Here is a 13,889-nt window from a genome sequence, read left to right on the forward strand (position 1 = left end):
TCTCATTTGCACTGTGGGGCTGCTTCATACGACAGCTACACCCATCACCCCTCCTCCTCGGTGGCTACAATCTCCCTCTCCGGTCCAAACAGCAGACTAAACGTCGGCCTGTGGGGCCTCACCTCGCCAAACACCTCGTACACGGGCATGTACCGATCCACAAACCGCCTCACGTCCTCATCACTCATCCCCTTACCCCCATTCTTCTCTTTCATCATGTGCTCCTGCTCCAGCCGCCAGGTATACACATAGTCAAACGTCATCGGGCGGATGGCGACGTGGCAGTCAAAGAACCTGCCTACCTGGCCTTCAAACGCCGCGAGAAGCGTGTTGACTTGCGCCATAGAGCTGTAAGGGTGGGTACGCGCCGTCCTGCCCACTGCCCATCGCGCGCGCGCTTCAGTGTCGGGCAGCGGGCCGTACCCCAGACTCCAACCTTCGAGGACGAACACGTCCAGCCCAGCCGGGACGGGGACAGTGTATCCGGCGCGGTCGCCGCGGCCGCCATGTGCCGCCTTGTCAAAGACGGGGAGGACGACCTCGCCGCCCCGCGGGGAGTGAACCTGGGATAACGTGTCGACGAGCAGGTCGACGTCGTGCGTGCCCGGGGGACCGCGGCCGGCGAGCATCGCGTTGGAAGGGTTGGCCGCTGCGAGAGCCGTGAGGCCCGCGTGGGGCAGGTAGAAGTCTTAGCGCATGTCAGTTGGGGCGTGCCGTGGTGCGGTCTCACCTCAACTTACCGTCCAGGGAGGCTGCAGCTGCAACGACGCCCTTCTCCCGCAACACGTCCACGAGGCGTGCACAGATCGTGCTCTTGCCTGAGAACGAATGTCAGTTGTCTCCGAGATCTCAGTGGGCAAACGTACCGGAACCCTGGGGGCCTTGCATCGACACCACCAGGGGCCGCGTACCCGGCCGCGGCTGCTTGACAAGGTATCCCGCCACGAGCTCGGCCTTGTGCCGGATCACTTGGGCCACGGTGGACATTGGGGACGAGTGGGTGGTTGTGAGAGGCGGGGGGGATGGTGGGTGGGAGGAAGATGGGCTGGTGGGTGGAGGCGGAGCGGATATGGTCCGATCAGATGTGTTGTGGCGAGTGCAGCTCAGTGCTCGGGGAGACACCTCTCGCAGTAAGCGCAATGGGCATGAGGGAACCCCAAGCACTTGCTTGTCCAAATCGAATACCCATGCATGGCATATGCGTACACGTAATGTGTAATAGAATGCTTATTTGTGCGTCTGTGTAGAATGCAAAATCGTCTTTTCTCTCTTACACCACCTCGTTCCTTCCTCCCCAGCTGCTGAACCCCTTCCTCTCCACGCTTAAACAGAGTTGCTGTTGTCGGCGCACGACCAGGGCCCACCGCCCCCGGGCTGGTTGATAATGGTGACGACGGCGCCGTACGTGCCGCCGACGGTGATGAAGAGGCCCACAAGGATCACAAACGTGGCCCACACGGCGTGCGCCTTGGTGAGGGTCGGGAGCGACTGCCATGTCCTGCCCCTTGTGTTGTCGTGGAACCACATGAAGCCAAAGGGAATGATGCAGAGGAGCGGGGCGATGAGGGCGCCGACGAGCGAGATGATCGACGACAGGATGGGGATGGCCGAGCCGATAATGTACGCAATGGTCGTGCACGCAAACGTGCATGTGAACCAGGTTGCCCAGTGGGTCGGGGTGTTGGCGGCCAGGTGGTGCGAGCCGCGGAGGATGCGGACGAGGATAAACTTGGCCGGGATGTGGACCCAGAGGATGACCGAGAAGAAGAGACCGGGGATCGAGAGGCCGTAGCTAATCTTCTTCATGAGGGGGCCGGCCGAGCCGAGCGCCGGCGACGCGACGTACTGGCCGCAGTACCAGTAGACGATCGAGCCAATGATGCAGTACATGGCCGTGACAAAGACCTGGTTGAGGAGCATGGCACGGTGGTACTTGCGGGGGTCCTTCATCTCCGAGATGATGCCAAAGTAGGTTGGGGTGCCGGCAGCAGCAAAGAGAATGGTGGCCACGGCCGAAATGGCGTCGGCGAACGTGGGCGTGGTGAAGAGCTTAAAGTCCTTGTCCCAAGGTCCAGTAGCGGGAGCGTCGTTGGGGCGGTCCTGCACACCAACCGAGACAGTCATGACCATGACAGCCGAAAAGATGGAGATGAGACCGACCCAGCCAAGCCAGGCAATGTTGCCCAGGGTACGAATGGACGCGCAGCCCATGGACACGACAAAGACGACGACCATGAAGACGGCCGTGCACGTCCCGTGCGTCGAGACGGCGTTGAGCGCCGTGGTGACGCCGACCATGCCCGAAGCAGAGAAGAAGAGCATGCAGATGCACACGGCGACCGAGAAGAACTCTTCGCCGGCACGACCGGCGAGGACGCGGCCTACATCGGCGAGCGAGTACGTCTCACGGTGGTTGAGCTTGAACGAGCCGAGGACAAACGCCGACCATGTCGTGATGCACTCGATGACGACGATGAGGATGACACCTGGGATAATGCCCACGGCCTGGAAGACAAAGGGGATGGAGAGCACACCGAGACCGAAAGCGCTCTTGATCATGAGAACCGTCGCGCCGACCCAGCCAACCTAGCCCACGAGTCAGCACTGGACACACGGCGCACCACATGCACACCATCCCCGCGCGCAGCACATCACTCATCACTCACTGCACGAAAGTTGGGTCCCTTGTCACCCAGCTCGCCAAAGACGGCATCGTGCTTGGTGTCGTCGGCCGCCTGGACCATGTACGAGCCCTCGGGCGACTCGTCGGTGAACTTTTGTGTCTTTTCGTCAACCGTCATGGTCGAAAATCAGATATCCTGCTGTATCTCCAGGAGAATCGGTATCGATCCGGATCCCGGGCTGCTGCTGCTGCTGGCTAGCTGCTAGCTTCTAGCTCCTGTTGTTTGTTGTTGTCGGGTGGTGTCCTGCGGACTGATCTTGTGTGGACCGGAGAAGTATGGTCTTGTTCCGGTGCGGCCAAGGAGGTGGTTGGGTGGGTTTGGGCAAGCGGGTGTCGCGTGGGGTCTCTGGGCGATGGAGAAAGAGTGCGAGGAAAAAGTGGGGCTCAAAGCTGCGACCAAACTCGCTCTCGTGTCTTTAGGTAGGTCCATGGTGCTGGCTCAGGTTGTGGTCAGGACCCGACTCGGCATCCCCGCAATTCCGGACACCCGTGTCGACCCGTGTCGACCGTGTCTTTGGCCGGCCCACAGCGTGCACCTCGGCTGCGCTTCTTTGGCCCATGCTCCGTCGGTTGCGCTCCCCAACACCCCTGTGCTTGCCGCGTATGCTGGCAAGGGCAACGACGGCAGTTTTACGGTTGCCTTTGGTCCGCGTTTGAGGATTTGAGTAACACAAAAAAAAACCTGCCCTGTGTGAGATCCCTTTTTTGACCAAGGTCGCCGGCAATCCACGCGTGCCACGCAGCCACGATATCAGGTTTGGACATCCGGCCGAGATGGGATGAGATCCTGTGGCCAGTTGGATCCTTTTGGATCCTTGGTGCGCAGGCAAACCGGATGGGCTGGAGCTACACATCGCCACTGCATTGTCCACAGCCACAGCTACACGTCTGGCTGTACACTACTGCTACAGTCACCTGCGATCGTTGCTGTCCAACAGCCACTGCCCACCCATCCCCAAGTGGTCAGAGCGCTTAGTTGGGGCGAGCCAGGCCCGGAACATGTCGAGCAACGAGCCAGGCAAAGGACATGAAAATTGTTACCTCGTCTCACTGCGTCGCTGTCCTTAAAAACCCTGTACCTTTTGCCTGAGTTTACGCATTCTCTTACGGGCCCCGCGGGGGGGCAGACGACGAGTTTGCCCGCTCTATACGCAACGAGACTCGACGGCAGAGGATGGCAGACAGGCAAGCAGGTACAGTGTACAGTCACAAGGGACCTGGCCGACCTGGTTTGACGGACGACGGAGAAACTCGTTGGCTCTTTGGCAGTTTTGGCAGCTCCAAGCGAGACGGAGTTGCCATCCAGAACAACGTTGCCCATGTCGGCGCGGCTCTTGTCGGCGTACGGCCGTTCGCGTCAGTGATCAGTGCATGGCAGCAGCCCGGAACATGCGAACGAGTCGGCTGCGGCGTGTCTGATCTCTGACTCGATTCCATGCTCTGCAGAGGCCAGAGGGTCACAGGATCACAGGCCACAGGCCACTGGCGATTCCGAAAAAAGCTGCGCATCAAAAGGTGGTCAAAGTCAAACCCCCTCGTCCATCCCTGACGCTGCCCACGTCAGTCTGCATCCTGGTCCAAACACGCCAGCGGGCTGTGTCGAGGACGAGGACTGCTACTGCGAGTCAGGGGGGTGCATGCAGTACGTCACACCGCCGCGGCAAGCAGCGGGAGACAAGACGGACGTGTTCCGCAATGACGTTTTGCAGGTGTCAGCTGCTGGACCCCGACAGTCCATCTCGCACCGGCCACACTCCTCCACACTACTGCAATCTTATCTCTGTCCGTCGTCATCACCATCTGCATCTCACTACTGGTATCCAAAAACCAAGCGGACGCGCTCAAGTTCCCTGAATAACAACTCCTTACCTACATAAACAACCTCTTTCAACACGCACTTTCTTCTTCACGCTCGTTACGCTCGCGCCTCTCCGTCTACGCCCTTGTGCTGTCTCTCTTTTTTACTTGGCGGCGGCAAAGGCCTGCTCAAAGTCGGCGATAATGTCGTCAATGTGCTCTGTGCCGACCGAGAGACGGATCAGGTCGGCGGTGACGCCCGACGAGACCTTCTCCTCGTCCGAAAGCTGCTCGTGGGTCGTGGTCCAGGGGTGGATCGCGAGGGTCTTGGAGTCGCCGACGTTGGCGACGTTGGAGATGAGCTTGAAGCCGTCGACGACCTTGGATCCCAGCGCGGCGTCGCCCTTGACGCCAAACGCCAGCACACCGCCGTAGCCGCGCGGGAGGTACTTGGTCGCGAGGGCGTGGCTCGCGTGGCTCTCGAGACCAGGGTACGAGACCCAGGCGACGTTGGGGTTCTGCTCGAGCCACTTGGCGATGGCGAGCGCGTTCGACGCGTGGCGCTCGCAGCGGAGGGAGAGGGTCTCGAGGCCGAGCAGGAGCTGCTGCGCGGCGAACGGGTTGAGGGCCGGGCCGAGGTCACGCAGAATCTCGACACGCACGCGGATCGCAAACGTAATGGGCCCAAACGTCTCCCAGAACTTGAGGCCGTGGTAGCCGTCGGCGGGCTCGACCATCTGGGGGAAACGAGCAGCGTTCTTGCCCCAGTCAAACTTGCCAGAGTCCACAACAACACCGCCAATGGTGGTGCCGTGGCCGCCAATCCACTTGGTGGCCGACTCGACGACTGGACGGTTAGCCAAGGCGCAATCCACCACAAGCGCCCCGTTATGTTACTCACCAATGTCCGCGCCATGGTCAATGGGGCGGGCAAAGTAGCCACCGGCGCCAAACGTGTTGTCAACAACAAGCGGGACGCCCTTGGAATGGGCTGCCGCCGCAATGGCCTCAAAGTCCGGGACGTTGAAGCGGGGGTTACCGATGGTCTCGATGTAGACGGCCTTGGTCTTGTCGTCAATGGCCGCGGCAATGGCGGCAGGGTCATCGCCCTCGACAAACTTGGTGGTGATGCCCAGGCGCGGGAGTAGGACCTTGAGCTGGTTGTACGTACCGCCGTACAGGCTAAAGGATGGGTGTGTCAGTGTCGCGCGCCACTGGCTGCAGACGACGGGGAGCTTGCTCACTTGGTGGTGGCGACAATGTTGTCTCCAGCGTGGGCGAGTGCGGCAAAGGTCATGAACTGTGCCGACTGTCCCGACGCAGCGGCAACAGCAGCCACGCCGCCCTCGAGAGCGGCGATGCGCTTCTCAAAGACGTCGACGGTGGGGTTGCCGATGCGGCTGTAGATGTTGCCAAACTCCTTGAGGCCAAAGAGACGGGCACCGTGCGCCGAGTCGTTGAAGGTGTACGACGTGGTCGCGTAGATGGGGACGGCGCGCGAGTTGGTGGCCGGGTCAGGCTCCTGTCTGGGAGAGTGTCAGCTGGGGGGCATGGCGCGGTTTGTTGAGGCGGTTGCTGTACGCTACGCACCCGGCGTGGAGCTGGAGGGTTTCAAAGTGCTTGCTGTCGACGGGCATCGTGTGTGCTATAGGTATGAGAGAAGGAAGAACAACATGGCCATCTGCATCATTGTCTGTGTCCTTATACGCGTTCGGTGGCATACATGTTGCGGATGGCGTGCTCAAGACGAACCGCGGCAACGATCTCCCCCGCATGACGTGCGCCGTCCGCCGGGTCCTCTAGGCTGAACCGTCCGCCAAGTGTGTCCTTTCACTGCATGCGTCCACATCCACATCCACACAGTGTCTCTCTCTCTCCCTCTCATGCATACTGCATACGCATGCAACTGTTACCCTCCTCCTCGCTTTCCACGTCGCTTGACATGCACATCGCCTCTGCAGTGCATTCTCAAAAGATCGGATCTGATCTCTGCTGCCCACCGCCTGGGCGCGCGTCTGCGGGGTAATTAGCCGATTTTGCGGCTACATCCGGGGGATGCACTGGCGACATTGCGTCTTCGTTGCACATTCACACACCGCTCTATTCGGACACACGAACAGCAACGCCGGCGGTGTCACCAGAAGCATCGCCAGCAGCATCGCCGAGTGCGTTCAGACAGATTGCTGATGACCGATCACTGGTCACGACGCGTCGTGAGGGGCATCGCAACAGCCCGTGTCGGTGCAGGTAATCGAGATCGTAAAATTATTCTGTGGGACACAAAATTGGAAGACTACTTAGTCGCATGTGCGTCTTCCGCTTGTGCTGTACAGATCGCATATGAGGTGGCGCTGTGGCAGTGTTGCAGACAACTCCAGAGGGCATACGAACAACGTCATAGCTGATGGAACGAACACCGATGGCGGTGAGCTGCGCGTAGACGTCGTCGTCGAAGAGGACGGTTGGGTTGGGGATGAGGCAGTGAACCAGTCGACCGCCTTGCTAATGACGTTCGTGTATTCCTCGGCAATCTGCTTGTTGCTGATGTCTGTAGAACCACATGTCGTCTCCTGGCGATTGGGGACCGCTTGAAGTGCTGGGGCGGGGAGGAGAGCGGCTGCGGCTGCATGGAGGCAATGGTCGCGACATTCCTCTGCAAACAGAGGGTCAGAATCGGTGGACGATAGTTGGCGGCAAGTACAGTTCTCACACTTGATCAAGTCAAGTCCAGGAGGCTGAGAAGCTATTAAAGAATACATGGGCGAGTGTGGTTCCTGCGGGAGATGTCGTTGAGCGTGGCAGTGGTCGTGGCGAGGAACATTTCAGCTGGGGATCAAGGTGCTTAATGATTGTGGAACTGTGGAGCGCCGGTGTTGACCGCAAGTTTGGCAGCCCACGCAGCCATTGGACGAGTCGAGGTAGCATTTCATATAACGAGTCTGCAACTCGACCATGATAGGTGTAATGGTGTATCGAGAATGTCCTTGGCGTCCCTCTGCAAACAGTCTGACTTGCGAGCCATAACGACAGCGGCTCAGGGAATGGCACATTATGCATAGTCGATTGTTGTATCACGATGGGTATACGTTAACGCCGCGAGGCGGCCAATAATGGTGGTGAGAGGAGTCGGGTGTTTGAGGGAGACCAGAAAAACATATGGTATACCGAATGTCAGATGCATACATGCAGGCTTTGTGGACATGCTGTATAGGCCATGTGGCGCGTGGTTCACGGGGGTGGGTGATTGCAAGTGGCACAACGTCGTGCGTTCATGCGTCGACGTTTTCCGACGTTTTCGGCATGTACAGTAGCCCTCTTTGACACACCTGCGGCCAAGGCGCGAAGCGTGAATATCACCCTGTAACAGTCCAGAAAGCGAGCGGGACCATGTGCACTGTAAAGGGGACACCACAGAAAAGTCTAGCATCATGGTGGGTGGGGGCTCGATTAGCAAAAGCATTAGCAAAAGCTAATGTGCCCCCTTGAGCCCCCATTTGCTTTTGTCGAACCCTAGCAGTCGAGTTCCTCACGGGCGGTCTTTTGTTTAATGACTCTGGCCTGGCTAGTGGCGCTACAGGCTCTGCCCTCTATTGAAATCGAACCCCGGCTGGAGCCGGGGAGATTTATGAAAAGTGCAACCCTTATAGCAGTGTTAACGACACACGCAGCGACTTGGTGATTGTTTAGACATTAACGCCCGTTATGAACCGCGTCGCGGAGGCAAAAACTGTGGTCACTTGGACACACCGCCCAGCACGTCCCTCCTGCTCCGACCTCCAGAGACACGAACAACAAACACCATGGTGCCCAAACCAGACTTCCACATGAAGGTACTCCCACCGTGAGTGTGTTCTCGTCAGTGACCCTGATGGGCAGACGAAACAGAGACGCCAGACCTAGGTTAGGGTGAACTCGGATAACGATTGCCTCCTTGTTTTGACATTTCCCCTCATCGCATCCGCAGCAACAAACTTACTGCTGGACCCACCTCGCACGCCTGGAACCCACGCGCCTACCACCTCCATACGCACGCGCACTCACACACACTCAGGCCCGTCTGTGATGCCGCTTGTTGACCGCTCGCTCCCATCCATTGACTGAGCTATAATCACATTCCCACCAGCCATTAGCTGTGACAAAAGAACGCACATGAGGCTGTACACCGCCATCGATAGTGATGTGTGATGTGCCAGTGTATTCATAGCCCGCACCGCTGTCCATGAGGTATCCGAACGTGTCGGGGGAAAAGCAAACACGATGGTCCGATTCAGCAAAAGTTACGAGGTGGGTTCTTATTGTTCTCGGATTCCGGTGGCATTGGCCGTCTCCCAACCAGTGTGCATGGCTGCCGACGTCCACACAAGCTTGCATATGGCTGGCCACGACCTTGGCCTCACCTCCGCGCGTCCGCTCTGGAACCCCCGGTCCTGGTCCCCTGCCGCAACAGTGTATGGCTTGGCCGGCGGCTTGAATGAGAGTGTACCCGGGCACGACTCGTACATGGCACGAGCCACGCGGGCGTGGCGCCACCCGACGGATCTCACTGGGCCGACCAGGACAATAGAAATCCATCTGCGTGACTTGCGTGCGGCAGTGTTGGGGTGTGTACTGCAAGCACAACACCAGGGTTACCCGTAATGAACCAGGAAAAAGCTCGTGCACCAACACAAACGAGCCGACAGATTCACTGACGGCCACAACCGTACTCAATGTTGTGTCCTTACACTGATTGATTCACTGGGCCGAGTCCTCGCTGTGCAGTTCAGTATACGCAAAACAATACCAGAGCAACACATCCGGGCCCGCTTGGCCCGGAGCGTACTGTCTGGTCGTGGGACCCACTCGTTCATTTTATTGACAGAGCTGTCACCACCGGCCCAACCTGAGCACGGGGACCGTACGGCGAGATCTGGTCGTGACCATTGCCGCCGTTGCCGACATCTTGGCCTCTTCAACACGCACACAAGATTCCAGCAGCCCTCCATTGTCGCGATCCGCTAGACGGGACGCTCAACGTTGCTATGACTTTTGGTCTTTCCGCTACACCCTGTCAGACATGAAAAGAGTCCTGGACGCCATAACAGCCCCCGCTCGCGAGACCTGCCTTGCACTGGCCGAGGTCGAACCCTGTGTCAATCGCACGCCACCCAAGAGTGGTTACTAACCATCAACACCTAGCTCCGGGCTGCCCCGAGCCTCACCCCCGCTTTGCGTTCTTCCGCCGCATTCCCCACCCCGTTTCTCTTTGCCCACCCCCTCCTTCCTCTGTCCTCTGGCCCACTCCCTCGCCGTGTCGTGTCCCACGCCAAGTCCTCGGAGCCAGTCCGCACTATGGCACGGCACAGCAATGCGGATTGTGTATGTCCGTGTGACGCGCCACGGGGGGGAATGTGTAAAATCCTCGCGCGCGCGCGACGGAGGCGTGGCGTTTTCAGAGTGCGCGTTTGTTGTGGACTATGCCAGAGACCGGAACGCCTCTCAGAAGCCAAGAGTTCTGTTGGGTTTATCCACTGACCAACTAATAACGTCTTGTTCCCTCTGTCTTTCCCTCTCTCTCTCTCCTTCAACAACTTTACTCTCACCTCACTCTCATTTCGGCGTTTCGTTGGGGCTCCCAAGTCCAGCGATACACATAACATACCCCACATAACCACCCATGCGGAGTACCTTTACTCTCGCCCTCGCTGCCGCAGCGGTCATGGGACCGGCGGTGGCGTCCGGCTCGACGTCTAGCTCTCGCAGTCGCGAGCGCCGCTCCGAACCATACCACCACTCAAAGGGGCGCGACGGAGCGTTCAACCCCAACCACCCCGAGCTGCAGGCCATCAGGCGGGGCGCCATCACTGCCTCGGTGGCGGATGTGGCCAACCAGTCATTTGACTTTGTCATTGCCGGCGGCGGTCTTGCGGGACTCGTCGCTGGTGCACGTCTGTCGGAATGGAGCAACGTCACAGTCCTCGTCATTGAGGCCGGTGGCGACGGCTCGGATGTCGAGACTCAACAGACCATTCCAGGTACGTGGTGATTGAATGCCGGAAAAGAGCGGCGTCTGACGCGGGCCTTAGGATACACCTACCTTCACGGTATCTCCAGCAACAGTCCCTATGGCTGGAACTACACCACGACCAACCTTGTGGGTGGTCCTCGAGTTTTACAAGCTAATAACCCGCACAGACTGGATGCAACATGTTGACCAAGAACATTCCCCTTGGCCGTGGCCTCGGTGGCTCTGGTGCGGTCAACGGCATGTTCTGGTGCCGCGGTGATTCCGTCGAGTATGATGCTTGGGGATGTGAGTGAACCCCCCCAGACAGAGCCACGTGAGGCTGACGAACAAGCACTCAACCCCAACGGCAACCAGACTTGGGACTGGGCCGAGGTCAACAAGTACATCATGAAGGTGAGCTATGATCTCTTCCGTCGCAAGCTAACGTTACAGGCCGAGAACCTCACGGTCCCTTCGCAATCAAACATCGACACTTTTACTATTCCCATCGACACTTCGGCACACGGCTCGGGCGGTCCTCTTCAGATTGGGTACGTTTCTTTACCGTAATTACGCGGCTAACCCACTCAGCTGGTCATCCTTCATCTACCCCGTCGTCGCCAACTGGGTACCTACCTGGGTCAACATGGGCTTTGCCGCACTGGACCTTGCTGCTGGCAGCACTCGTGAGTTGCCTCCAAGAGACTGTAGCACACTGACACTTGCAGACGGTGTTACAATTACCCCCTCGACTCTCAATGCTCCTATCGGCTCACGCTCGGACTCGAAGACGGCGTACATCGAGCCCAATAGCGCTCGTCCCAACCTCGTCGTCCTCACCGGCCAGCAGGTCACCAAGGTCCTGTTCAACGGCACCAAGGATGCCTCGGGCAACATTATCGCGTCAGGTGTTCAGTTTGCCGCCTCTGCCTCCGACACCACTTACACGGTTAACGCGAACAAGGAGGTCATTCTCACGTGCGTTTAATGAGCAACATTGCAGTGCTGACGGAGCAGAGCCGGAACTATTGGCACCTCCAAGCTGCTCCAGCTTTCGGGTATTGGCCCCACCTCGGTCCTCACCGGCGTCGGCATTGACACTGTCCTGGATCTTCCAGTTGGCTACAACTACCAGGACCATGTCTCGTACACCATGTACTTTGACACTGTGTAAGTCGTTTACCAACGAGTTTCAACGCTGACGGGTAAGGGATGGTATCGATTCATGGTACAACCTTGCCACCAACGACACCCTCCAGGCCGAGGCACTCGCCGAGTGGGAGGCCTCCAAGACTGGCGTGTGGACGTACATCAACGAGGCTGTCGGCTACCTCTCTGGCTCGGACATTCTGGGTGGCTCTGCGGGCGCAACATCCTTCGTCAGCGGTCTCGACACCACTGCCATGGTCACCACCCTGGCTTCCAAGTACACCTTGCCGTCGACCGTCCAGGCTGGTCTTAAGAAGCAGCTCGACCTTCAGACCGCCTGGCTCAGCCAGAGCCTGGGCCAGTTTGAAATTATTCTGCACCTGTGGGGAAAATCGGCCACATCGCTCGGCGTCCAGGTCGCCCTCCAGCACCCCTTCTCCCGTGGACAGACGTACATCAACTCGAACGACCCCTTCGTCATGCCCATCCTCGACCCTGGATACTTTGACATTGACGCCGACGTTCAGATGATGCAGGACGCGACCGCTTGGGTCCGCACCATGACCAACACGGCTCCCATGAACACGATCATGACAAACGAGTCTCTTCCCGGCGCCTCCGTTACCGGCGACGCGCTTACCACTTACTTCAAGACGGCGTGCGGTACAGAGTACCACCCAATCGGCACGGCGTCCATGCTTCCCCAAGAGCTCGGCGGTGTGGTCGACACCAACCTCGTCGTGTACGGTACCAGCAACCTGCGCGTCCTTGACTCGTCCATCATCCCCATCCACGTCTCGGCACACACCATGGCCTCGACGTATGGCGTTGCCGAGAAGGGCTGTGACATTATCAAGTCTCAGCACTGGTATGTGGCTCCCGTCGTCAGCTCGACCTCGACTTCGGCAAGCGCCACGTCCTCTGCGACGTCATCGGCCAACACCGAATCTGCCACTGCCGAGGCCGCCGCTGTTGCATCGACTGGTCTTTCCACCGCTGCCAAGATTGGCGTCGGTGTGGGTTGTGGCCTCGGTGCCATCGGTGTTCTTGCTGCCATTGTGAGTTGCAAAGCAGTCATTGGATGCCTGACGCTAACTCTCTCCAGTTCCTCTTCTGCCTTAGGCGCAAAAAGTCCAAGCCCGATACCGTCACCAAGGGCGCGTACATGCAGGGCAACACCAGCGACCAGTGGATGGGTGAGTAGATCTACGAACAAACACGACGACAGAGAATACACAAACAAGGACAGTAGTCTAAAGGACTGTAATATCAAGGACAATGGCGCGAAATGTGCGATGCCAACCCACCTTCCCTCGCTTGTGTTTCTCTCTCGATTTCTTGCAAAAACTCACCGACTGACCACTACCCTCGCAGATGGTTACAACACCCCAAACGCGTTTGCCATGGCGGGGCAGAATAGGCCGTCGCTCGATACCATGGCCACGGCTGATCTGCACCACCCCAACCCGCAGGCCGCCGGCTACTACAACCCCCACTCTCCCGCACCTCAGCAGTACACCCCGCCCAGCCAGCGGCCGAGCCACCTGGCCTTGGAGCAGTACTATGATCGCCAGTGAGACCGTAAAAGTAGCTGCAACTAGCCTCCCCTCCTCCATCACCCTCACCCCTCCTCCGAAACACGGACAAGGACACGGCCACCAGAGCACGCATGTTGTCAATAGCACCCCACACGATTCGTTACCGAGAACACTTTTTGTAAACCCACATCTCCATAATCTTATAGTTGGATCCCGTGAATATCGTGATGCAGCTCTCAAGGCGACAGCCCACACAGTTCCCCGGGATGGTGGGAGGTCATGCGGAAGATTTCAGACGGTCAGTTGAAGTGGTTGATGTGCGGAGAATTGCCGCCGCGGCGCCGCGGACCGCGGCCGCCGATGTCATGTTGCGCGCGCAACATATCAACAGCCAGTGCAGCGTTGGCTGTCTCGCGGGCCAAACACGGTCGGTTAGGGCGACCTCGACGTCAAGTCGGGTTGAGGACGGTGCATTTCCGGGACAGGAGGGGCTCTGGATGGCGGAATCTCGCAAATTAAAACAACGTAGAAGGCAGATGGAGATGGCACAACCCGGGTACACGGGTGCGTCTATGCGACCGGATATCTACCGCCATACCAGCGATCCAGCGACCTTGTTTGCACTATCCAGATCTCGTCCGATAGCCAGAACATTCAGAACATCCGTAGCTCGGCGCGGCGCCGGTTACCACTTGTGCCGCGGCAGTTGCTCGGAACCATACAGGCCACTGTGGCG

At 58.6% G+C, this 13,889-nt stretch overlaps 4 protein-coding genes across 4 annotated transcripts; 1 reads left to right on the forward strand and 3 right to left on the reverse strand.

The window, feature by feature from the left end:
- Positions 1–44: 44 nt before the first annotated feature.
- EHS24_007397 (uncharacterized protein) lies at positions 45–987 on the reverse strand (the record flags this gene model as incomplete). Its single annotated transcript, XM_028622767.1, has 3 exons — positions 45–688; positions 741–818; positions 867–987. 3 exons carry the CDS (start codon positions 985–987, stop codon positions 45–47), a joined length of 843 nt encoding a protein of 280 aa, XP_028476660.1.
- Positions 988–1,323: 336 nt separating this feature from the next.
- Positions 1,324–2,801, reverse strand: EHS24_007398 (uncharacterized protein; the record flags this gene model as incomplete). The annotated part of the gene is made up of 2 exons (XM_028622768.1): positions 1,324–2,586; positions 2,667–2,801. 2 exons carry the CDS (start codon positions 2,799–2,801, stop codon positions 1,324–1,326), a joined length of 1,398 nt encoding a protein of 465 aa, XP_028476661.1.
- Positions 2,802–4,644: 1,843 nt separating this feature from the next.
- EHS24_007399 (uncharacterized protein) lies at positions 4,645–6,117 on the reverse strand (the record flags this gene model as incomplete). Its single annotated transcript, XM_028622769.1, has 4 exons — positions 4,645–5,327; positions 5,382–5,662; positions 5,725–6,006; positions 6,071–6,117. 4 exons carry the CDS (start codon positions 6,115–6,117, stop codon positions 4,645–4,647), a joined length of 1,293 nt encoding a protein of 430 aa, XP_028476662.1.
- A 4,019-nt stretch (positions 6,118–10,136) lies between these two features.
- Positions 10,137–13,192, forward strand: EHS24_007400 (uncharacterized protein; the record flags this gene model as incomplete). Its single annotated transcript, XM_028622770.1, has 11 exons — positions 10,137–10,494; positions 10,546–10,613; positions 10,655–10,772; positions 10,819–10,880; positions 10,920–11,017; positions 11,058–11,152; positions 11,195–11,444; positions 11,484–11,636; positions 11,677–12,673; positions 12,721–12,811; positions 12,990–13,192. The coding sequence occupies 11 exons, from the start codon at positions 10,137–10,139 to the stop codon at positions 13,190–13,192; spliced, it is 2,493 nt and encodes an 830-aa protein (XP_028476663.1).
- Between the last annotated feature and the right edge of the window lie 697 nt (positions 13,193–13,889).

Source organism: Apiotrichum porosum (assembly GCF_003942205.1).
Source record: "Apiotrichum porosum strain DSM 27194 chromosome Unknown scaffold_5, whole genome shotgun sequence".
Taxonomy (NCBI): Eukaryota; Fungi; Basidiomycota; class Tremellomycetes; order Trichosporonales; family Trichosporonaceae; genus Apiotrichum; species Apiotrichum porosum.